The sequence below is a fragment of the Vidua chalybeata genome, chromosome 1, assembly GCF_026979565.1.
Source record: "Vidua chalybeata isolate OUT-0048 chromosome 1, bVidCha1 merged haplotype, whole genome shotgun sequence".
NCBI lineage: Eukaryota > Metazoa > Chordata > Aves > Passeriformes > Viduidae > Vidua > Vidua chalybeata.
The window spans coordinates 137,005,003-137,031,623 of record NC_071530.1 but is presented as its reverse complement, the minus strand read 5'-3'; the positions used below and the strand labels follow the sequence as shown (position 1 = coordinate 137,031,623).

Sequence of the window (26,621 nt, the reverse complement as noted above, 5' to 3'; positions counted from 1 at the left end):
CTGACAATGAGAGTAATTGCTGCATAATTGCTGTTTTGTTCTAAGAGTATGTTGATTTGCTGAGGCCCAGGTGTATTTTATTTGCTGGCATCTCACTTGGAGTAATAAATCTATAATTATCTCCATCTACTTTGTGGGGAAGAATGCTGTACTCATAGTGTTACAGTGGAAGTGGCCCAAGGTGTTTGAGATTGTTAGGCTACCTTGCCAGGAAATCATGCTCTTTGAGTCAGAACCAGTAAACAAGAAGTTATAGTTGCTCTCTTGACTCATAATATTAATCACTGCTTCAAAATCAGTGAAGCTTCTGAGAAAGATAACAGATTTCTAAGTGCTGTTTAACTTCACTTTTTTCACTTCATCATCTGTATTTTATTTTCGTAAGTAAATGAAAATGGCAATAGGCAGTGTAAAGTAAACTTTATGCCTATCAGGCTATTCACGCTGTCATTTGCTTGAATCCTTTCAACTCAACTATCAAGTGGTGTATGCACAATTTGAATAAAAATTATTGCATCTTCAAGTGCTTTGACATAACTCCTTTAAATACAATTTTTTTAAAGAACATAGAATGGTTTAGCTTGATATTTCCTGAATTACATGAATTGTATTTTCTCTTTCTTATCATATTTAATGGAAATGCCATTAATAGAGACTATGAAAAATGAGGTCATTAGACCTAAAACAAAGACATTGTATTGTGTATCAAGGAAAATTAAAATGTTAATGAATTATTATAGTTGAATATGTTTTGAATCAGTCTAAATCAGTCCTTTTGTTTGTGATCCTAATTTCTCTTATATGTCTGTTTCAATAAATAACATTACTATTTATATTCCAAGTTGTATAAGCTGTCAGTAAGGTGTAGTACAGCAAGGGGATGGGCATGAGAAAGAAAAAACAACAGGAAGAAGAAATGAGGCACTTCTATATTTTTTACATGGTTATGTTCAGTGTCCTGCAGTTGATCTAAAGCTTATAGTTTAGAAAATCATTAAATCATCCATTAAGTATCTTTATCATTTAGAAGCCACACTTTTAGTTTCAGTTATTATTGATTTTTATCTTTAAAAATTTGATATTAAATTGAATGTACATGCAATTTGGAATGCTACACTTTCCTCTCTTGCTCTTTAGATATTTCTTAGTTTTTTTATTTTGTGTGCAAATATGCAGTTAAAGCAGGTCACATGCAACTTATAGATAAATTTATTTCAATACATGGACTGAAAAATTTACTCTCATAGTCACATTGGCGTTTTTCCAATATTTTAATATTACAGATTAGACACACAGTCACAGTAGGAATCTTCCTGGTGTAGAGGGGAAGTTCCTGTCTAAATTTTAGTTATTATTCTCCCATCCATATGCAAATAAACTCTTTTCTTTAATTTGTATATTTTATATTTTAACCATAATAGAGGGTGAAACAACAAAACATATTATTGGCAAAACCAATTTGTTACTTTGAAGTTGAATCATAACTTCCTAAGTAAGATAAGAACTAGTTTAATTATTCTTCACAGTTTAGAAACTCTGAACTTTAACTGGTTTTTTTGACTGAAGTTATCTGTACTCAAGAGCTATCTCACTTGAAGTGCTTATGAGTAAATTCAAGCAAAACACTTAGCAGCTTTAAATACCATGATTTCAGGAAATTGTATTCCATTGTGACCAGAAAAAAAAAAAAAAAAAAAAAAAAAAACACCTATAACCTTTTTGATAAGTTCTAACTTTCTTGCGGTGACCTGAAATTTGGCAAGGGGATATCTAATCAGATTCAGTTTGTAAAATTCTGATTTGCATAGGCTTACTCACTTGTTTAAGAGGATTTAGCTTACAGAAACTGAAATCCCCAAGAGCTTAGTCTGAGCTGCAGTCTTATCAGAGCTCCTAGAAAGGTTTCTCTCTCTTATTACTACTTTCTTTTTTGAGGGGTAGGGAGTGCGAGAGCATTGCATTTCTAACTTGAAAAAGTCTACATTTGACAGCCGGGTTTAGATGAAATTTATATGCATCTCTGTGCTCAATAACCTTGGCTGACTGCAGTATGTCCACAAAGCTGCTCCCACTCTCCCTCCTCAGCAGAACAAGGGAAGAAAATAAGATGAAAAAACTCATGGGTTGAGATGAGAATGGGAGATAACTTGCCAGTTATTGTCATAGACAAACAGACTCAACTAAAAGAAGTTTAATTTGATTTATTGCCAAATAAAAGCAAAGTAGGATAGTGCAAAGTGAAAACAAAACTAAAAAATTTCCTTCACCTCCTCTTTTTCCCAGACTCCAATCCTTTATTCCAACCTCTTCTAACTTTTCCTTCACCTGAGCAGTAAGGGTGGATCGGGAATGGGGAATGGGATTTGTGGCCAGATCATAACATTTGGTCTTTGCCACTCCTTCCTCTTCACGCTCTTCCCCTGATTCAGTGTGGAGTCCTTTGCCTCATCTGTAGTTGTTTTAGAGCTGCTCTAGCATGTGTCCTTTCCATGGGATGTGGTCCTTCAGGAATGGACTGCTCCACTAGTTGCAGGTCCTTTCAGGGCTTATCCACTTGCTGCAATGTGGGGTCATCCACAGGCTCCAGCAGAGACCTTCATGCGCTGCATGCATGAAGCCACCCTTCTTCCCTTTGACCTTCAACATGGGCTGCAGGAGAATGTCTGCTCTGACACCTGGAGCACATCTTCTCCTTCCTTCTCTGACCTTAATGTTTGCAGGGCTGTTTCTCACATATTTTTATTGATCTTCTGTCACAGTTGCTTTGCAGCATTTTTTTACTCTTTGTAAATATGTTATCACAAGGGCACCACCATTATTTCTGGTGGGTTCCACTTTGACCAGATGTAGGTCCTTCTTAGAGATGGCTCTGTCCAATATGGGAGCAGCCTCTTCTCACAGAGGTTACTTCTGCAGACACCTGACTACCAAAACCTTGTTGTCTAAGCCCAGTACAAATGTATTAAATGGCTTTTGGAGCAAACCCTGCTTTGTGTTCATAGAGTTGATCTGGGAACTGTTTTGTGTGTGTGTGTTTGCCAGAGAACAGTATTTGTTCTGTGTTTTGGGATTGAGGTTTTTTCTGTGTTTAGTTTTAGTCTGTTGTAGCCTCCTTTTGGAAAGATATAGTTGCCTGGTCTCAGAAGGGAATAACTGATCGAACTAGAAAGAAGCAGGTTGAAGGATCATTGGACCAGAAGCTTGGGAAAGAAAATAAGCCACATAAATAAGTCTTGATAACTGTTTCTCTAGAGACTTTCCTTTTTGTTCTGTTCTATGACCTTCTGAAAAAGGCAAAAGCAAGGTAGAACTAACTGTCTTACATCTTGACTAGATGTTTAGCTCAGCAAAACTGAAAAAAGTTTAAGTGACAATAAAGTTGTTACCAAATTAAAACCTTGGTAGTGATCTATAGTCACATGTATATTCAGAACATGGAACAATTATGAAAGGTATCAGAGGACAAATTTATTGATTGCCATTAAAGAAGAGTTGCAGAGCTGGTGCAGGTTACCTTGATCAATAGATTTGAAAGGTTCAACAGATAACACACTAGCTGCAAACAGATTCACTGTTGTCACAGACCAACTCTGTATGTATCATAGATACATTCTTGATATTAGCTTCAACAGATAGAAGTCCAACAGGTTTGGACTTCTATCTCCACACATTTACCATTAAAGATTAAAAAGAAGAGCACTATTTATAGCAAAAGGATCAAAATTATCTTTACAATGCTGACTCCCATATTGCCAGTAACATATTCCTTTAATTAGTTTATTTTCATTTGTATGTTCCTCAAAAGCATACTGAGAGTTGGAGATGAAGCTGTTTAGTCCAGTGAAACATTTTATTTTCCTAAAGATTTTCTAAAGTGGAGTGAAAGGCCTTAGTCAAATCATCAATGACACAAATGAGATTCCTGTTACTCATATTATTAAAACAGGGTATTGCATGTTCTTATCATAACCTAGAATACTTTGTAGACATCAAAGAAACACGTTCTCTACAGCCCAATTTCTTTAGGATGATTAACAAGATGCTTACATTTTAATTAGTCTATGGAAGAAAACCAGTCTTAATTTAAAATGAGAAAGGCCCCACCACTTAAATAAAGATGATTCAGACACAGAAATTATAGAATTTGTGTAATTGCTAATAAATGGATTTCAGTCTTAATGCTACCTTGAAAATTACTTCAGACATTTCTGCATATGGTGACTACCCATTCACATTGTTTTTTCCTTTTGACAGGTCAAGCAGTAATCGCTGGTCTAAAGGATATTCCATGTATTTGCATTAAAAGTGTTCATGTAAAGGATTGCAGACTTAGATAAAATTCCTTACTATTATTTTTCCATTTATTCTCCCTTAAGAGTGCCTAATGTCTATAGTTCCATAAGGAAAGCTAATAATGTAGTTGTCTGCTACTAAAAGTCATACGAAGGGAAAACTGCTGAAATTCATAGATATTCTCTCTCTTTAACAAAACTACTTTATTTTTTTGAGGTTTAACTATGTGATATAGCACACCAGAATGTCAAACTGCATTTTAAGTTTTAAATTTAAAAAGTTACATGAAACGTTTTTCAAATTATTAAGTGATCCATCTTTGCTCCAGCTAAAATCATGTGCATTGAGGAAAAGTCATCCTGAATTAGTTAACTATGCCACAATGTAGTTATTCCAGATTGAAGGAGCTGCATAATGAAAGCAGCTATAATATGCCTCCTTCCATCCCATTGCCTAAATTCTTGGTAGAGCGAGATTAGCTGAAGAAGAAAGGTGTGTTTGGTTAACAGCTATAGTGTTTGGGAAGCAAAGGGGATTGAACAGGCAGACAGGAATGTAAGGATACATATACACACTGCAGTTTCAGAAGAACACAATGTCTCTCTTGACATGCATCTTCACATTAAAATTATACTGAAACAAAACAAGTATTACCTCAATATGACTGAAGGAGAAAGATCATACTGACAGGGTTTGGGACAGTATAGTTATGAAGGCAACAAAAATCTCTTGAGGCAGCATGGGTGAAATACAAGTGTTGCTAATTCTCACAACTTTAACTGAAATTCTTTAAGTGATAAAATACCAGCTGTTTTTGCAAGCAAATCTGGAATTAACAAGATACTGTGATTTAGCAGCATTTCAATGGAAATTTAGGAAATACTCCACTCTTTGTTAATTTTTTATATTAGTGAGATGTCTCATGGTGTGATTAAATTGTATGGATAGAGTTCTACATAACAGTTCATCTTCTAAACCTAAAATAAGAGAGTAACTTATTTTATTGGAGGTGTGGTTATTATTTAAAATCCCACAGGGCTCACTTATTAGCCAGGCCATCTTATGTCTGGGTGACTAGTAAATTACTCAACTTTAATATGGAACACAGTCCTGAATAGGAAGAGAAGGGATATGTAAATCCATAAAGTCTATAAGTGCCTAAAATATATAACAGAATGTAGTTATGATATATATGATGCTAGTAGTAGAAAACTTCAGATAAATTATGGAATAAAAATCATGTTGATGTATCTGCTGTCCCTCTGAAAAATATCTTGTCATGAAGAATGGCTGTAACTTGCTTTCTTTATACTAGAAATATTGAGTGGTTGTGATATACATAAAATATTATTTTAATGGTGTCTGCCATTATTTTCTTACTTCATTCTCAGAGGATTTTCATCTGACTTTCCTATGAGTGTCGTTAGAAATATTATCCTCCTTTAATTAATTATCCCTATTTTTTTCTTTGTGAAATATTTACATTCTGGCTCATCACTTTATATGATCAAGAAATGAGAAGTACCCTGACAATTGGCACAATTCAGCAAGGGCAAAGAATGTTATCACCACCTACATAGTAGGGAAAGAATAACTTTTTTTTTTAATAGATTTCTTTTCTCCCCATAGAATTTGAGTAGAATAGAACTGACCCTATACCCTTGAATGGCTGTTCTGTATAGCACAATATAGACTAAACATCTCATGAATTCATATAGGGAAAAGATTGTATGCTTAAATCCTCCTCATCATCTCCTTTCCTCCCTTTGCATACCTGTTTCTTCTGTAGAGGGACCCAGGAGCACAGAGAAGGTGATGGAATACTGTAATGGGTATCTCACCTGGAGCAGTCAGGCACAGATGGAGTTTTCTTATAGTTTGGCTACAGGCATCATTCCATTCTGTTTTTATTTAAAAACAATGCAAGATTCATTCCCTATCTTTACACTTGCCAATTGCTAAAAAAATAGCCCCACTACAGATTAGACAAGATTCTTCTTTCTTATCATTTAGACAAACAAGGAAGGAAAAAAGAAAATAAATATGAAATAAATATAAAACCTATTCTGGTCAGAACTGAGGGTGAGAAAACCACACTAGCTGTTCTGGGTAAAAATAGTAGTTAATGTGAAAAAAAATTTTATATATATCTGGATTTCCCAAGACATGGAATCTGATAAAAATCTGATTATTAGAAAGAAGAAAGGGTATTGATAACCTTTAAAATACAACTGAAAATCACATGGAAATAGACATTTTATTTTCTCACAAATGAACTTCCATCCTTTGTTTATAAAAATACTCACACTTTAACAGTTATAGGTAATACACAAAACTATCTCTTTTATTTGAAGCTACATACAAATATTATAATACTTAGGAGAACTACTGTAAGGAGATTCAAATTTCTGTTCATTTACAGATACCTAAACCCTATTACAAATAAATGTAACCAATCTCCAATTATTACCATGTAAATTGCTTAAGAATCATCTAAGACTGCTGAAATTGGTCCAAAACTGTTTGTCTGCTATGTATCTTTAAGATTGTATTTTTTGAGTATACATACTATGAAGACACACAGTATAATTTACATTCTTTATTATCCTGGTTTACACTGATAAATGTATATGTTTTTCATTCATAAGTTATTAGTTTTTATTTTCCTGATTTTTGCTTTTTCTGTGGCTTTTCTCTTTAATATTTAAGTTTGAATTTTCAGGATAAGCTAGATGATTGATTCTGTCTGAATGTCAGGTGCCCACCAAAGTGGCTCTATCACTCTGCTCCTCAGCAGGAGGGAGGAGATTAAATATAAAAAAAAGTTTACAGATCAAGACCAGAGTTACCAGTCACCATGGGATGCAAAATAGTCTTGACTTGGGGAAATCAATTTAATTTGCTGCCAATCAAAATCAGAGTAGGATAATGAGACATAATGAACTAAATCCTTAAACACTTTCCCCGCGCCGCCCCCCTTCCCACCCCGCACCCCCCTCGAACTCCTCCCTTCTGGTTCTTAACTTTATTCCAGAATTGTCTCTCTTCTCCCTCTCAGTGGCACAGGAGGACAGGGAATGGGGACTGGTCAGTTCATCACATGCAGTCTCTGCTGTTGCTTCCTCTTCATGGGGAGGGACTCCTCATACTTTTCCTCTGCTCCAGCATGAGGTCCCTCCCATGGGGGGCAGTCTGCCACAAACTTCTCCAATGTGGGCTCTTCCCACAGGCTGCAGTTCTTTTCAATGTGCTCCACCATGGGTCCCTTTCATGGGCACAGTCCTTCCACTATCAAAACCTTGGCACACAAACCTAAAGATGATTATATTAACACTGGCTCCTTGGCCTTTGCAAACAAAAGTTACACAAATTGCCTTCCTTATTTGAGATATTCAAGAATTGTCTGGACACAATCCTGGGCAATGTGTCTGGGATGTTGGACCAGATAACTCACTGTGCTCCCTTCCAGCCTTACCTATTCTGTGATTCTGTGAAATATACTATGGTATATTTTTCTAAATTTTTGAATAAGAAAATCCTGCATTGGGAACATAAATACAACAATTTCACAACTAAGTTAGATATATGTATTCAGTAATGTGTATCTAAATTGTACATACCATGGTATTTCAAAGTGGGATTACATAAATTTTTAACGCGTTATCTTGCAAAATGTCAGTGTCAATATATGGTGGTGAATGCTTGTAGCTTTTGCATAAAGAATTCAAATACCAAACAGCAAGTTTTATCTTTTTTGAATTACATACTTGAACTTTCTTTTCATATACTAGTATTTAGTTCATCCAGTATTATTTGTTTCAAAAAATACTATATAATGAATTCAAATGCTCTTTTACTACTGACTAAACAAATCTAGTTGTGTGTCATATTTCTTTTGATGCAGTCAGTAAAACAAATAATGAGCATTATTCTGAGATGTTGTTAAAGTAAAGAATGTTTGGTCTTCCTTGGTGTTTCCCTGAAGGACTACAGATTCAGAATTTCTGCTGAAGTGATAACAAGTCTTCAGTATTGCACTTTTCCCGTGTGCACCAGTGATCTCTTTTCTTTCAAAACTGTTTTCCTTATAGGAATCACATTCTTATCTTTTATTTATTCTTGAGTTACAGGAACTCAATAGAGTTATAGACAAGTTACCTCTTCAAACCTTAACTCCAGTGCATTTCTGTCAAAATGCATTTGTGTAGTAAGTGACCATTTCTTTTCCCCAAGGCCCCCTTTAGTCACCTCCAAAATGGGCTTGTCCTTCACACAAAGGGAAGGATAAGAGAAAAAACCCCATTCCTATCTTGCAATACTAGGGGCTATTGTAGCCTGGGGCTCTCCCTTCAGCACATCACTGGTTAGAAATCTGCAAAGTCTTTCAATAATATATACAAAAGTAGTGTAAGGATAATTTAAAATTAAAGGAAATGGTTATCTTGACTTTCTTTATATTATTCTTTTACTTTTCCCTCAACCTGATATGTTTTCTAGATATTTCTTGTTAGATTACTTAGGCAATTATTAACTTAATTCAGTGCTGTGAAACTGCTAACTGTATAGATTTTTTTTAGGATAATTGTTTTTTTCAAACTTAGTATCCTAAATAATTTCAGCAGGAGTTTATCTTTTAATAAAAAGATTACTTTCTAACATCACCAGAAATCATCCCTCCTTTTACTGTTAATGTCCTTCTTTGTGAAATAATTTCTGAAAACAAAAATGGATTTTCTTTTCTATCTCAAAAAACTCAAACCACAAAATAATATGCCTGATTCATTGTTAACACATTTAACAAATTTTATTTATGAGTAGAGGTTATTTTCCCTTTTTATAAGGCTACAAAAGAAAAAAAATAACTATTTACCAGAAATAATATTAGCATAAGGTGTTTAGGCACAAATAGCAATACTTATCTTTTGTATCACAGTGGTAGTTATCACAGGAAAACAAATATCCATCCTAGACATCTTTTTGTAGCTAATATGAAGTGCAAATCTCAAAAAGCAGAATGAATCATAAAAGAGAACAAAAAACAATAGGTAACACTACAAAGTAACCAAAATATAAAACAAAATTCAAAAATGTGCCTAACCAACAAATTTACTTTTGACTTTTCAAAGTAGCTGATATATATAATAAATGTATTCCAAATGCTTACACTAATATACTACAGAAATAAAATATACTCTATAACAATTTCTGCTGTGAATTGCACCTTTTTTTTACATCTGCATTACATGAAAGGGAGCATTATAATTACTAATATTTTAGTCCAACAAATACACCAAGCAGTGGACTCTTACATGCAGTTTTACTGATAGGCATTCAAGTTATATTCCAGAAGAGTAGTGCAAATACTTTCTCTTCACTATTTGGTGCCTCACAGTGAAATTTCCAATTTTATAGTTGTGGGACTTTTTATGTTTTAATTATGGCATTAATAATTAAGCTGTCTGAAAATTTACTGTTTGTCTGCTAATCATAAAACAACAGTAAATTATTTCTATTTATCATGAATGAATTATTTACAATGAGGGACTAGTACGAGTTTTTCAAGAAGAGAGTCTCTGTCAGGCTCTGAACCAAAATTCTTAGGAATTTTTGAAGCAAAATATGTAGTGCTGGGAAGCTGAAACAGAAGTGGTAGAACTAGCAGAAAAAATATGATTTTAATTTACTCCTTAGTAAATTAAAATAAATATGAATTTAAATAAATATTAATACACTTTCCTAAAATCATGCTATTTTAAATGTGATTATCTGACAAAAGCCCAGGAAGCAGCTTGGCTTTTTCCTCTCTGTTTTAAAGCAAGAGACATTTTCTAAAGAAATCTGAGAAGTATTTGCACTACAATAAACAAACAAACAAACAAACAAAAACATAAACAGCAACAAAACCCCAAACAAAACAGAAAATCAAACCAAATCATTTCTGCTTCTGTGGAAAACTAAGTAATGACCGAAATAGTCTGTTTCAAATTCAGAGATGAACTGATGCTAATACAAAATTTAGAAAGTGTATAAAAGGGTTGCAAGCAATGCATCCAGGAAAGTTTTAAAAGTGATTAAGGAAATGCTTGCTATAAATTTAAATTAATACAAATGGGGTTTAGGGATGGTTTAATTAATTTAAATCCATTATTCATGCAACATTTTGTTCAACTTTGTTTATGAAAGCAAATTCAGCATAAGGCTACGGATGTAATTTCTCAAATACAGAAATCACATAGAATTTTTTTACAACTAGCTCCTGTAAATGATTGTACTCTGCCTAATAATTTTTGAATGCAAAGCCAGCTCCTTTAAGTCCTAAAAGGGATAGTTTTGGTCACCTACGTATATTTTCAAATTTGAGAAAAAAACATGGCATCTCTTGCCCAGCTACATCAGAATAGAAGCCCCAAAAGAGACTAAATTGAAGTAGGTATAAATACATTTACTGCCCAGTATATATTGTTTGAGAAAACTGCAGTAATTTACATGATGTAGTCACTTGCTGGAGAACTAGTTTATAGAATACATTTGTTTATAGAATGTATTTGTTTTCCCAAATGAAATATGAAATTACTTAGATACTTAGGATAGTATTCATCTACCAGGACAGCCTAGGAAAACTTGATATTTCTTTGGCAGTTAAAAACTGAGCAGTTCTGTAGGTTTGACATTAACAGTCCCACAAAAATTGAAGACAGGAAAGTGAGTTTGTGTGTTCTTTGGGATGGCTTATGTTGTTTCCTCAGAAAAGCTGTAACTTGTTATTTTGAGGTCTGTGATCTCATGATAAATTGAACCTGGTTTTATCCTTTTATAATAACAAATTGTATCAATCCTTTCCTAGAACTGTTTGGAAAAAAATACAAATAAACAAAAAAGAAGTGTTCATGGTTTTTTTTTTTTTTTTTGTTCTCTTTATTCGATGGTTTTCTTTTGTTGTTTTTGCTTTCTTTATCCAAACAGAATAATAAGGCCTTTCAAAATTCTGTGGAGTATTTTTTTAAATAATCTTGAACTATTTTTCAGTTTTTCATTAAAATGGAATGTTCTTTATTTGCTTCGTGTCACATTTTAATTGTATTTAGAATGTTAATATCTGAAAGCTTTGAGAAATCAAGTGTATGCTGCTAAAAATATTACCCTAGAAGAATTGAGTTAAAAGCAAAACACTTGCTATTCTGTTTTTTCCATGTACTCTAACTATCATATATGGAAATGTGAGAAAAAGAGAAAAAGCTTCAAGACCTTTAAAGAGAAAACCTCAAACTATGGTACAGGGATGTTTGTTGCTGTCATTACATGTACATTTTTAGAAGATTCTTCCATGCCTGTAACCAATGAAAGTTCAAAACAGGATGCAGCTTGAGAGAATATCATAGCTCAAATATTTTTAGAAATAGTAATCATTCAGATTCTTTGTAGTTAAGACTACTGAGGTAAAACGTTGACTATAGAGAAATTATTTTTTGCATATGATTACATAATGTATGTGTATAAAAATTGTCTATATATTTATGTCTAGCCTCATTTTTATTATGGGCAATTCTTTTGGTGCCACCAGTCTCTTATATGCCATGTCATTGTCACCTCAATTTGAACTGTATTGCAACATGGACAGTATTTACACGCTGGGGAGCTGGTCGCTGTCTCTACTTTTAAGAGTTCATGTTCTACTAGCAGTATTTTACTTAATGATATTATTGTTTAAAATTTTATTAAATAAAATAGGGTAGAAGTACTTTTCCTCATATCCTTTAATATTCAAGTATTTTATAAACACAAAGAATTTAGATTTTTCTAATCCCTTGTAGTGGTTTAACTGTAGTCAATAACTAAGCCCAACACAACCACCCACTCATTCCCCCTGGTGGGTTTCCTAATGCAAAATTTCCTCCCTAAGAACCTGGGGTATAGAATCAGACTCAGTGGTGCATTTTGACAGCTGTTCTTATGTAGATGATTTTAATTTACTTAGAATTTTCTACATGTCAGCATATACATGCAGCAAGTTTGTTTTATTCTTCTAAAAATACATTCCTTATTTATTTCAACAGAAATTGAAAAAGAAAGCTGTGGGGATCCTGGAACACCATTGTATGGTATTAGAGAAGGGGACGGATTTTCTAATCGTGATGTTTTAAGGTTTGAGTGTCAGTTTGGATTTGAATTAATTGGAGAGAAATCTATCATTTGCCAAGAAAACAACCAGTGGTCTGCAAACATACCAATCTGTATTTGTATGTACCAAATATTTTCTTCTTATTATTTTTAATGCATTGTGATAAGCTTTACTTATACGTAATTATTTGTGTGATTGATTTCAGAGTTAGTAAAATGCTATTAACTCTCCTGACAGGATGAATTTACTTTTTCTTGGCAGGTTTGCCTAATGTATATACCCAAAGAAGAGGTTCTAAAACTGCTAAAACTTTTTTCTCTTATACCAACTCTTAAAGAAATTCTCTTTATGTGCTTTGATAAAGTATTTCATTATTGGCTTTTTTTGGGTAGGATTCTGTTGATTTTATGATGTAAATTATATATGATACAATTTTGATAGCTAGTCTTATAAATTAATATATTTCCTCAGATTAGAAGTTGCTGAATTGAAATCAAGAGTTTAAATTATTTACATTTCCCCCATGTATTTTATATAAATAGCTATTAGCACTTAAATTATCATAAATATTTATAGCTCTCTTCCAGTAGCATTATATAGCATAAGTAAAACAGTTGCACTATATAGCATAAGTTGTATTATATAGCACAGGTATATAAAATGTTGTGATACTTATTTGTGGCAGCACCTTTCTTAACTTTTCCACTAAATAGTATGGATCAAATCTATTCAGAGACCAATTGGTTACTTTCATCTCTGCAACTCAATTTAATATGGCTCAGCTGAATTTATTGAATATAATATGTTATCCTGATAACAACAAAACATCTTGTCTTTTTGAGGCTTCTTAATTTCTTGAGCCTTTGTGTGAACAACAAATGATAAGGGCACTATTGACTTTCTGCCCCTTTAATGTGCTCAGTGGGAGGTCGGCTCATCTAAGCAGTTCCCTACAAGAGAAAATAGAGTGGTGCCAATTGATTGTTATCAAGGGTAAATTGTAAGGTTTGCCATGGATTTCTAATGCAACAAATATGTTCTTTATTTCTTGTGGGCTCTGCTTGAGAGGTAGTTTTATTGAGAATAAGGGAATATGAAGGTTGAAAAAACAACCTTTTTTCTAGATTCACATATCACCAAAAATAATGGATTATTCAGTTGAGGTACTCAGCAAGTTTTAAGATTTCTTGCAAAAAACTTAGCCCTAAAACAGTCCTTATTGAAGTGTTTTATTCCATTATCTAATTTATCTCTCCCTTTTTTGGCAGTTCCTTGTCTTTCCAATTTCACTGCACCGATGGGAACAGTTCTTTCACCTGATTATCCAGAGGGATATGGGAATAATTTAAACTGTATCTGGACAATAATTTCAGACCCTGGGAGTCGAATTCATCTCTCCTTTAATGACTTTGACTTGGAATCTCAGTTTGACTTCCTTGCAGTTAAAGATGGCGACTCTGTAGATTCCCCCATAATTGGAACATTTACTGGTGCTGAAGTTCCTTCCCATCTTACCAGTAATGGTCATATTTTGCGTCTGGAATTTCAAGCTGACCATTCAATGTCAGGACGTGGATTTAACATCACTTATAACAGTGAGTAATTATAGTTTTTTTGTTTGTGGCTTTGTTTTCAACATACAGTCTAGGAGATAGGCTTAAGTGTTTAAAAATGATGCTCTAGTAATACAGCTTCAAGTAAATCCTATATATCTAAAAATTCCTAATATAGATGTTTGGATTATTGTTTAAATACTGTGCTAGGGCTGAAAATACATGTATTGTTCTCATTTATGGTTTTAGAGGTCATTGTGATAGGAGTGTTTAGCAGACTGACAAATCAGGCTAGTTCCAAATTGTATAGTAGGACTTTACTAAATTTTCTGACAATGCAATGCTACATAATATTAATCACCACTACTGCCTGTACAAAACTGTTCTTGAAAACTCATATGTGAGCTGTGAACATATGTAATATCCTGGAGCTGATGGCTGCAATCTTTGCTAGCTCCTAGTCACTGCAGTTCAGTTAGTAGCCATAGGAGCTCTTTGATCCGTCAAACCACAAACCTTCCTTACTTACTGACCACATAATAATAATTGAAGGTGATATCAAATATCCTCTCCAGTACTAAATACCATTAGCATTTATTCACCTTTTTGCTGCCCAAACTGTTACATTTCTTCTGAAACACATATGAAGAGCTGCCTACCTTACATTGGTAGCAAGTAATTTAGTATTTATTCCACAGTAAAATCCAGACAGGATATAATCCCAGCTAGTGCGGACATGGTGATGCAAGGCCATAGCATGAATAATTGCAAGATACGCTGTGAAACTTTCCTGGGAGCTTATGCAAAATTAAATTTTGCCACTCCAGCAGTATCCTGAAGTATTAGACTTGCTGCTATGTGTAAAGTGTGATAGGAAAAAGACAGCATCTAGTAGGGGGTAGGCTTCAACCAGAGCTTCTCCACCTCATCAATCCCCTCACATCCGGATATTTGGATTTCTTTCTTTTTCTTTCTTTCTGGTGGTAGGGATAGCAGAGTTTACCATGCCAACAGATAGACAAAAATAAGCAAAATACAACAAATATTTTGATATTTCCAAAATGTGATATCATATATAATTAGTCCCATTCCTGTCTTTCTCCCTGACATCTGAGAGTATATATAATTCCAGAGGCTTACTTGAGATGTAAGAGAATATACAACAGCATGATTTGAAGGAGAGCATACCTCCCTCCCTGTGTTACCTACTGGACTGTATGAAAAAAATACTTTGTTGTTAAGATATTTTTTACCGAAACTAACCCTTAAATCAAAAAGGAAATGAGAGATTAAGTGAGGTTGGTTGCAGTGTTTGCCCGTTACGGCCTCAAGCGGTTGAAAAACCCCCGGCTAGGGCTGCTTTTGCGAGACTGTACCTGCCGTGTGAACAGGCGCTCCAGGGCTATGGCGTTTGCCTCCCTGCTGGTGCTGAGCGCTCCGGCGTGGGTAACGCAGCTTTGGTAGCTTCACGCTGAGAGGAAGTGAAGGGACGAGAGAGGCACACTTTGCTTGTGGGCCTGAGAGTGTTTTATTTCCCGCGTGGTCGCAGCGATGGTTGGAGCGACCGCCCCCAGCGCGGTGCAAGGCAAAATGGCGCTGGGACAATAGAGGGCATCAGCTTAAATAGGGGGTGGGCAGACAGCGTGGAACCCTGTCTCGCCCTATAGGGACAGACAACAGGGGAGTGACATAGATTATAACAACCCATGGGAACATAACAGATGTGGGTACAGTGGTCTGGGACAAATAGCAGTGCAAAGGTGGGGTGATTGACACAGAACTTTCCATGAAGAAGCAGGAGTGGCTAAGAGCTCCCATGGCAAACAACCTGGAGCGAACCATTGTGAGGGAAAATAGGGGTACAGAGAACCAACCTAACTAACATTTATTAAAATCCCTAACTAAACCAACCCAACCTACAACAGTTGGTCATTCTGAGACCCAGACTTCGCATTTTTCTCAAACAAAGGTTAACAGTTAATATTATTTTCATAAAAATTCAAGGACTGAATTTTCTGTGGCTGTTTACTCTTCTCACATCATCTTTCACCTCTCCATCTTTATTTTTTTCTCTTTTTATTTTTGTTTTGATTTAGGTTGTCAGTCTTTCAGAGAATTATTTATTAAGTTCTATGTTAAACATTTCCTATCTCTTGATAGGAAAGAGATAAACTGACACCAGATTGTTCTGCAAATATTATTTTTCTGATATTGTCTTATATTTTTGCTTTCAGCCCTCTGATTCCTCCTCAGATCATTTGTCACAAGTGTAGAAAGTAAGCATGAATATCATGTGGTATCTTCTTACTGATTTTTATAGGGACAGTCATCATTGCAAACTAACCTTTGACTGGTAGCTACACATCTCTGTACTGTTTTGGAAAGTCAGAGGTTATTCAGAGGTACTGAAATATTAAATCAGTTATAAGGGACATGAGATACTGAATCCATATTTCTTTACAGAAGTTTTAACATTTGCTCTTTATTTTCTTTTGTCTCATGTCCTTTTGACATTTATAACGGTTCTCTTTACTTTAAAATTTCATTGTGGTGTGCTCAATGCTGTCAAGCCTAAATCTAGTGATATGAAAACCAAAATCAGTTATTGGAGGATCTAAGGTAGTCTTCTAGGATGAAAATTAGTGCTGTGTGTAATTGTATTTTCTCAAGTCATCCCATTTCGCACAAGTATAACTAAATATAAGTCAGTTAATATAGAATTTATAGTGAAAATGAAAGATAGAGAAGATTAGCATGGAATCTCCTTATGTTTAGTTCATATTTTGAAATGAATTAATTAATCAAATACTCTCAATACTTCAGATCTAACATTTCAGTGACACAGGCATGTTAGTTATCAGACAAATTCTGCTTCTTTAAAAAAATTGCAGACTTCTTTGAGCGTGTAGTAGTTTCATCATGTCATTTAAATTATGCACCAATAGTATCAAGTGATACAATTTTATTTTTAAAAAGAAGCAACAATCCAATATTAACTTTTACCTGTTGTATATTGAAACCAATTAACTCTGAAAAGAATTTAAAACGTTTTACACATTTGAGCAGTTTAACGCATTTATATTTTTATTTATTTTTCATGGGTGTGTTTGTGCATGTGTTTGTTAAACTCTGTAGCTAAAATCTACTTACAGAAACAACAATACCACCAAATAATGTCCCTACTATTTCTTCAGTAAAGACAGCTGCAATCTGATAAATTACAGAAGTAATCTTTCCATATTAAATAAAGGCCAAAAGAGATGATAAAAAAGGTATGAATAGAAATTCAGTCTGTCTTAGCATTTGTAAACCTAAAGTTAATTAAAAATATCTGTTTTCTGCTAACACTCCAGTTGATATATTCCAAAGCTATCAGTCTCTTTTTGCCCCTTTCAAGAGTAAAAACGGTATATCACAGAAAGAAAGAGTATGTCTTGATCAATCTTTTCTAATAAGAATGTAGGCTAGTAATATAAATAGCTTCATTGATGTTTTTGAGGTGTAGAATGGAGAATAAAACTAAGCTTTACATAATCTGATTATTTACTGGTATTTCTCTGAAACTATTTTAATGCCACATTTTTTTTTTTAATTACAGAAACATGTATGGTCTCAGATAATTACTCTCCTTCCAGTAAAATTGAACATAAATCTAAATTTTGTTGGAATTAAGCAAAAATTAGATTTCAAGTGTGTCATCTTTGAGTTATTACACTAAGTCTAACAAAGATTTCCTATTTAGTTAAATTTTGGGACTATATCATAGAAATATGTGACTTGAAAATGGATGCTACAGAGAATGTTCCAATAAGCAAAGGAATAGGAACTGAAAGGCTGTGATTTTCTGCTTGGATAAGGAGGCAGAAAAGTGTTTCACTAAGTGCAGCAGAACACAGGGACATAGCAACCTAAAACTGCATTGGTTTAAGTTGCTATGGAAATGCATACTTACACCTGATTCCTTGTTTCCCCTTTATATCCCAAATACAAGAGCTGTTAATGATATTTCCAGGGCCTATGAGGATATTTATAAAGTCAGCCATCCCCTAATCCTGCCAGTAATAAGCTATATGCATTGAACTACTCAGTTCAAGGGAAAGTATGAGCCTTTTATCATATTTATGACTCCTTTATGAATGGTTCCCACTTTATCTTTGTTTAATTATGGAGAACAGAGCTAGACATAGTATTGAATATAGTCACATAAATTACAAGCAATAAATTTATGTAGTCTCTTTGCTTCAGTATAGATTTCCTAGCTTAGGTTAGAACAGACAAAATGCACACTTAAAGTGTGACAACTGCATGTGACATGTGACATGAGAATGCATATTCACCTCTCATGACAAAGGAGTTAATTCAGAGGAAACTCAAAAGTTGCTATGTCCTCCATGGGCAGGCATTCCACAAACCAGACTGATTCTAACCTTCCTTTGAGCTGAGGTGGATGAGTTTTTTGAGGTGGAAACATCCTCCAGATTGCTCAATTTATGCTTGATGTGGATTTCTTTGAGCTGTTCCTCATTGACTGGGGTATAGGAAGTGCTGGACAAGTATCTTTGAATAAGCTTGAATGACCTGCTGTTTCTTATTATGTACATATTTTTGTTACTGTTTTTATTACAGCTGTTTAATTGTACTAGCAAAAGCCTTATGAATTACATAGCAGCCTGACAAAGGTTAAACTACAGGCCTCTGATACCAGCCTAATTACTCCAGTCATTTCAGCTCAGTGGACCAAGACATCAAGGCCTCTGATATCAGTCTAATTACTCCAAGATATTTCAGTCAGTGGACAATCACAGATTATGTGTTTATATCTAAAAACTGATTTAGTGTGGTTTATTGCTGTGTTAGAGTATGTTCATCACAGCATGTTTTTCCTGCCAATGCTCCTGTTAAGACTTTTTCAGTCTCAGTACTTCTCAAGTTAGAACTCTTCAGAGTGTAGTGTACTAGAAAGAAGTAGGAGTTTACATGTGATGGTACTGAAAAAGCTGCCACTTTTTTACACAGCTTTAAATAGTCTTTCACAATAGTTTTTAGTATGAAATATATTGCTATTATTTTATATTCCCTTAACTTTTGTTTTTTCTCTGATATTTTCTTCTGAAAGTGTTCTCTTTACTTCAAAGCTATTGGTATACTTATCAGCTGAAACTCTTAGTAGGGCAATCCACCAAAACAATTAACTGCACCAGTGGACCACTCCTTTCTAGTCCTATTTGAAAAGACCTTTCAAAGCTGTGATGAGTTGTGATTAGCTAGATACCTGCCTTCCTATCTCATGAGATCTCTGCATCTCCTTCCCTTCTGTTTTTTTTTTTTTTTTTTTTTTTTTGTTTTTTTTTTTTTTTTTTTTGTTTTTTTTTTTTTGGGTTTTTTTTTGTTTGTTTTTTGGGGGGTTGTTGTTGTTCTTCTTCTTCTTCTTCTTTTTTAATGTAAAATGCATATTTTAATATAATTCTGAGTTAACAGCAGAATATCATCATTGCCCTGATCTGTGATTATATTTCCTGACATTTTTCCAGATATTGCTTTATATACCTGTACAGTCATGGTAGTTGATGAAGAAAAATGCCAGGAAATTTGTATCTCCTCTTTACATGTTCATAAGGAACTTTCTGTGGTTTCTTGATTTGTTGATAATAAGTAAAATACTAATTAATCATATACCCATGCATTCTTTTTCTTTTCAGCCTAAGGCTAGTGTTTAATATTACAGCTCCACCATGAAGCTTTTTAGAAGTATCAGCAGATTGAATAATATAACTGTAGCCAGGCTAAGCTATAAGTGACTACTGTTGGTGGGCCAGATTGTCTTTCACTATCTTGCCTCCCAAAGTCATTCTATGCAGTAAAATTGATCACATAGGAGCAGCAGTGGCAGCATTTCCTGAGCTGAAATATAGAGCAATGAATTGATTTTTCAAACTTAATAAACTGGTGTCACACACAAGCAAGCTAAACCTGGAGTCAACATTTATCTACATTTATAAATAACAATATTGAAGATCTATCTCTGGGTTGTCTGAAAGTAGTAAGAAAAACAGACAATCAATGCCTTCTCTAAAAGTGATGACTGTGAACAAAGAATTGGAAAAGTTTTTGTAACTCCTCTGAAAAAGTATAAGATTGCATCACTTTTAATGCAGTCTTTGAGTGGTAGACAATTATTCAATGAAAGCACTATTTTCATTCCCAATATATATGGCATTGCCCAAGTCAAAATGTCAATAAATGCATGCTTTCTCTTGTCCATTATTATGATTTAAAATACCTCTGTAATGGAACATCCGAGAAATCTTTCTAGTAACGTATTGAGGTATTACTTTTAAAAAATAATTCATTAGGGGATTTGTATATGTTTTGTCTAGCAGACACATTAGTAAAACTACAGGGGAAAAAAGTGAAAATGGGCTTTTTAAGGACTTAGTCATTTCTGATGTCTCCACATGTAAACACATTTACAAAGATACAATTTGAAGTCATCATACATAAGGAAGGTGGATATTTGTTCTTTCTGAAAAATCAACATTTAAAAAAATATAAGACGTATGTGCAGTATTATTCATAAATAAAACAAAATATAATAACTAACTACTACATATTATTTAATGATAATGCTATAAATATTACTTTGTTAATTTCTGTTAGGAACATGGTCTTTCTTCTCCAAAGGTAAGGTATATTCTGCAGTGAAAGACATGAGCAGTCTTTGTCATAGTATCTACATGTGTACAGGGAAATTATTTTTTTTCAATTTATCCAGACCTTTCTTTGGCCAACATAACCCTTTTTTTCACTGTTCACCAGCTCTTAATATGGGAAACAATATTAACTATGGTAAGATCAAGCCCATGAAGGTCAGCATGGCTCAAATGGTGTGATGGTGAATTACATGTATAAAAGATGAGTAAAGTTTTTGTATCATACATAGATGCTTGCCCTGCCCTTCTGAAGGAACATTCTGTCCCATTTTAACATTAAATAGAATGAGTGTTGTTGGAAAAGGAGAATTTAGCCATCACTGAAATCTGCCAGCAGCAAGCTGTCCAAGCTGAGATCCATGCTGGTATAACTTCATATTTTAAGCAATTATTTATACTGCTTTGCATTTTCTGCTGTTGAGCAAGTTCTTGTTTCTTATTTTTCCCTTCAGTTTCCTAATATAAATTGTTTATTCTTACTAGTGAACAAAATCTTAAAAATGTCCTCTTCCTTGCAAGAGTTCTATATCCTCTTCCACTTTTCTTTTTTTCTCTTAAAAAGCATTTGGACATAATGAGTGCCCAGATCCTGGAGTGCCAATCAATGCTCGGCGTTTTGGTGATAACTTTCAGCTGGGGAGCTCAATTTCAGTTATATGTGAAGAAGGATTTATTAAAACACAAGGAACTGAAACAATTACTTGTATGCTAGTGGATGGAAAAGTAATGTGGAGTGGACCTATTCCTAAGTGTGGAGGTATGTATAACATTTCTTTCTAAATCAGGAGAACTTGATGTAATGCATTTCAAATTTTCACCAAATGAAGTTGAGATTTTTGCAAACGAATAACACAAAGCTTCTGTTATTGCTGATACAGTATTAGATTAGAATGAAGACATTGATCTCTTCTAGGTCTTTGGCTATGGTATTTAAAACTGTTTAAGATGCTTTAGCTCTCTGTTGCAGTACTTGTGTTTCTTTTATCCACAGTGACTCTAGGCTGGGGAAGACTCTCTTAGCAATTGATTTTTCTTTTTTATAGAAATTAAGTACTTCCATACATAGCAACCTAAAACTACTGTGTTATGCATATTTCCTTTGACTTGTTTATACTACATGACACTAAAATATAATCTTTGCTTCATAACTTGTCTATATTCTAGGATATTTGTACCTAAAGGAGGAAAATTAATTCATCTGTTTGTAATGATTAAAAAAAAAACAATCAATGATAATATAATCTCTGGTTTGTTAACTTTCACTTTAAACAACAATTTAGTTCTTATTTTCACTATGTAACTGCCTTTCTGACAAAATTTGAACAATTATAATACATTAGTGCAACTGCTTATAATATGCTTTGCATCAATGTTTACCTTTTTGATGAATGATTATTGTTTCATAAATATAAGGTGTGTCAGTTTCACTAGACAGGATAGGCCATAATACCTTTTCATTATTATAAGGCTCATGGATCTGTACAACATTGCTAATAAAATAAAAGGTTGTATTCTCAATGTTACATAAAAATTTTAAATTGCTGGGAATATTTTTAAGTGTCAGTCCATGCACAATGATAATATAATCCACAGGTGGTCTGAGACTCTGAGTGAAAAATATATTGGAATCCTAAAGTTTGAGACACAGGTATATTTGAATTAGATGTTTTTTATCAGCTGTAGAATTAGATACATTTTTTAAATTTATAATAAAATTAGATGGCAAATGAAAGTATTTTTAAATTAACAATTTAATTTGGTCTGTTAGGGTGTTCAGAAGTTTTATTGATTGTGTACACATTTGTCTCTAAAACAGAGTTGGTTGATACATGCTCTACATATACTCATAATTTCATTGTCATATATATCAATTCAAAGGCATAAGCTCCACATACTGACTAGGAATGTGACTGCTGTGCAGTTTTCCCTACAGTTCAGAATTTTCAGAAATTACAGTATACAGGATTATATTTAATAATCTGGTGCAGATGAATAGGGTCAACATAGTAGTTTTTCAGGGCAATCCTGGCTAGTCTCTTGGGACTTCCTTCCAGCCCTTCCCACAGCCCAGGATTCTGTTTCAGCTCAGACAGTCACTTCATTGTCACCAAACCACTTTCCTGTAACCAATCCAATCCTGTTCAGCTTTCTCAGGTGGAACTGGACATGTCTATGAAGGCACTAACTCTGTGTGTGTGTGTGTGTATGTGCATGTGCACAAGTGAGCATCCCTGGTTCCTGGCTCTTTTTCTTTAGTGAAGGGGTCTTGCTTTTGCTGCTCTCTGATGATTTTGAGTTTGGGATTCCTGTCCTCATGCCTTTCATCTTTCCTGCGTGAGGGTTATAAGAAGGATTTTCCCATAATCTGTTCTAATATTGTGCTGTTGTACCCATGCAGAAGCTCTAACCTTGGTCTTCCTGCGCAACTCTCATAAGGCTTAATATCCTGCCATTCTGTAGCATTAGTGATAAGCTCTTCAAAAAAACATTTCTAAAACTATGCATCTACTAGACGTTTAGTGATTTTGTGAATAGCCTGTTATCCTAAAGGCTTTTTTCATGTTCACATATGAAAATTTCCTGTTTCAACCCATGGACCTTGCTATACAAAGAAATAAATACAAATGACTTTGTGAGAATTCTTAGATCAGACTAAGATTGTCTTTTACTATTTGACATAGACCTGTGTTTGATAAAGAGATTCTGCTTGATGACCACCTCTAGCTATGTTATAGTTCTAGAGTTTCATTTTGAGCACATGAACATTGGGTATGAATATGTCAGACAACCATCAAACAGGACTATAAGAATGAAGAGGGGATTAGAATCAGTGTAAAAAAGGTTAGGGAAACAATCTTTTGGCACGATGACTGGAGAGTTTTATTTTCTAAAAACAAGGGTTTTTAAGATAAGCCCAGTAGCTTAGCTATTCTGAAGGGAAGTACTCCTGGGTTTAGGAAATCAGCATGTAATGGTGAAAGTCAAACAAATAAACAAAAAAAATCAATTAAATATTTATCTGCAAGAGCCATAATCAGAGGACAGATAAGAAACATTTTTTTTAAGGAAAACTGGCAGCAAAACTCTCCTAAATAAAATCGAGAAACTATTCCAAATTTAGGCAATCTTACAGTGTGCATTATTTTTAATGCACTATTCATAGGAAAATTTTTGTAATAGAGGTTTGGAGCTTTTTGTATTTTAAATACAATCTATGTCATGAAAATTTGGTGAGAATATGGAACTTTGTACAAGTTTAGTAATACTCTGTTGTAACTATGGAGTGTACTGGCTCAGAATAAGGCCATCTGGTTCCTATTCTTGTCAATATATTTTGTAGTTTATAGGCTCCATATGTATCATGAATGTTTAAAAGTGCTTATATACATTAAAATATAGATATTATGAATGCTCTAGAGTTAACCTTCTGGTTGTTGAGGTAAATATGAGTTTAAATAATTTATTGTTTGACTGATACTGTTTACTGAAGGTAGTATGAAAAAAAGACTCTAAGCTAAAAGGTGAGAAACGCCCACTTTAAATCCATCAGTGAATAAAAAAAGAAGTATACATTGGCATATTTAGAAGTGTTTGCAACATACTGAATTCTGAACTCTGTAACTTCTAGAAACCCTTTCTTTTCCCTACACAGCAGGGAAAGATAAAGCATTATGTCCTAAAAAAAAAAAACAAAAAAAAACCTAAAAAAAAAACAACAAAAAAAAAAAACAGAAAAAAAAAAAAAAAAACAAACAAAACAAACCTATTTACAGCAATTCATAATTTTAATATAGGACCTTGGTATTCTCCTGAGAAAAATTAAGATCAGACAAATGTGCAATAATTCATGGTCTTCAACTTGAAGTCGTGTCAAAGAGAGCAAAATTAATCTTTTTTTTTTTTAATGGAGAAGTTCAGAATAATATAGACAATGATGTGCACTGTTCTACTTTGTCAAAATGAGCAACCAAAATGTTTTGCAGGCCTGCTAGGTGAAATAACTGCAAACAGAAATTTAATAAATAGCCATGTTTTTGTCAGAAAATATTGTATATTTTACACTAGTTTTAGTAGACACACTAGCTTGTCAATGGTACAGTAAGACCTTTCCAACTTCTTTGCGATATACAGTGATATGCATAATTAGCTGTGACCCTAACTGTGACGTAGATTTTGTTTTGGTTTTTTTTCGGAGTAGCCTTGTATTCATAAAGGCCACTGGAACCATGGTGTTATGAAACTCTGTGGCACAGCCTTCTCTTCCTGCAAAGTAACATGCTTCTGCTCTCTGTCTAAATGGAAAAGGCCCTGGGTGTCCTGGTGGACACCAAGTTAAACATGTGTCCTTGATGCAAAGAAGGTCAATGGTATCCTGGGATGGATAAGGCAAACTGTTGAGCAGGCTGAAGCAGGTGATCTTTCCCCTCTCCATGAGTAATGCTTGCAGAAGTGTATATTGCAATATTTATATGTATTTTCCAATTTAAAAATACCAACTAATCTTTTAAGAATGGTAAGTATGTCTTTTTCATGAATGAGGAATTTGAACTGCTAACATGCCAAGAAAAATATATGTGGTATGACAGTGGATTCCATGATATCAAACTTAAAATAACAGTTCACTGATTTCTAGCTTTAAACTCAGCTGAAACTTTAGCAAGTTTTTCAAGTCTCTCTGCCCACAATTAAAAGCAAAAATAATGCTACTTTGTAGAGACTGTGTTTAGTTTATGTTCTTTAATGAAGAAAATGTATTATACACATAAGAACACAGTAGGGGAAAAAAAAATTCAGAATTATTGAACTGTTTATTTAATCTTTTTAAGGTTTAATTAATCTTTTTAATCTTAATTCAGTTATCTCCATCTAATTCTGAACACCACAGAGCCTGTCAGCTTTGAAGTGACTGCATCTTCCTGCAACTGGATTTTCAATATTTGTTCATTCTAATTGTCCTGCATTGAAATTGGTGAATATGAATTGCACCTAATAAATCTGTACTATTTACCTTTCTCTTTGTTTCATTTTTAGCTCCATGTGGTGGGCATTTTTCATCTCCAAGTGGAGTAATCCTCTCTCCAGGCTGGCCAGGGTATTATAAAGATTCCTTGAATTGTGAGTGGGTGATAGAAGCTGAACCTGGACACTCTATCAAAATTACATTTGAAAGGTCTTGACTAATGTTTTTCTTACTTCATGTTTTCCAGTTTTTACCAGGAAACAAGAGTTATTAGCTTTATAATAACATTCATTTGCATTATCTCTAAAAACAAGGAATTGTATTATCACGTAGGACTTTTGTAAACTCCTTCAGAGTACAGACATTATCTTCATGTGCTGAAAATCTTTTGAAATTTCTACCCTCTTACCTGTATTTAAGCCTGTCTAGCCCAGTAAAAAATGTGGTCTGATTTTAAATATTAGCATGTTTCATTTGCTTTTAACTATATTGCTATGATGAACTATAATTGCTAAGTTCTTTTTTTTCCTCTCAAAATCACATAATCTTCAACTCTGAAAATCTGAATCAGCTGTGAAAACTAAAGTAAATGTAGTCATAATTTTCCCCACTCTGAATATTTAATTATCATATTAACTGAATTATTGTTGTGAAAGGATTGTGTGCTCTCAGGATGGAATTCCAGTGTCCCCAAATTACTGCAGCATTCCGCTTTTCCAAGACAGATGTCTGTTACTAAGGTCTTTTCCTTATTCAAAGGATTGAAATGTGCTGAAGCACCTTACATTTCTCATGGTAGCAAGATGTTGTCATTTAATTTGAACTTTTTATCAGAAAACAAGACCAAAAAAATGCAATAAAGAATGCTATTCTTATGTTTTAGATTATTTTTAATTGTAAATATTAAAAAAATTAGTTGACAATCCAGTAAAAAAGTGACATTGATGATGAAAACTATAGTTTAGAAATATCATACAAATACTTTT

General features: G+C 33.8%; 1 protein-coding gene across 3 annotated transcripts in view; it reads left to right on the top strand.

Annotated features, from left to right (window-relative positions):
- CSMD3 (CUB and Sushi multiple domains 3) overlaps positions 1–26,621 on the top strand; it is a 587,056-nt gene that overhangs the window by 315,925 nt on the left and 244,510 nt on the right. For all 3 annotated transcript variants that reach the window (XM_053944919.1, XM_053944910.1, XM_053944900.1), the window contains 4 exons: positions 12,348–12,530; positions 13,681–14,007; positions 21,238–21,432; positions 25,707–25,845. In XM_053944919.1, coding sequence (XP_053800894.1) covers positions 12,348–12,530; positions 13,681–14,007; positions 21,238–21,432; positions 25,707–25,845 — 844 coding nt within the window. The remainder of the gene's footprint in view (positions 1–12,347; positions 12,531–13,680; positions 14,008–21,237; positions 21,433–25,706; positions 25,846–26,621) is intronic.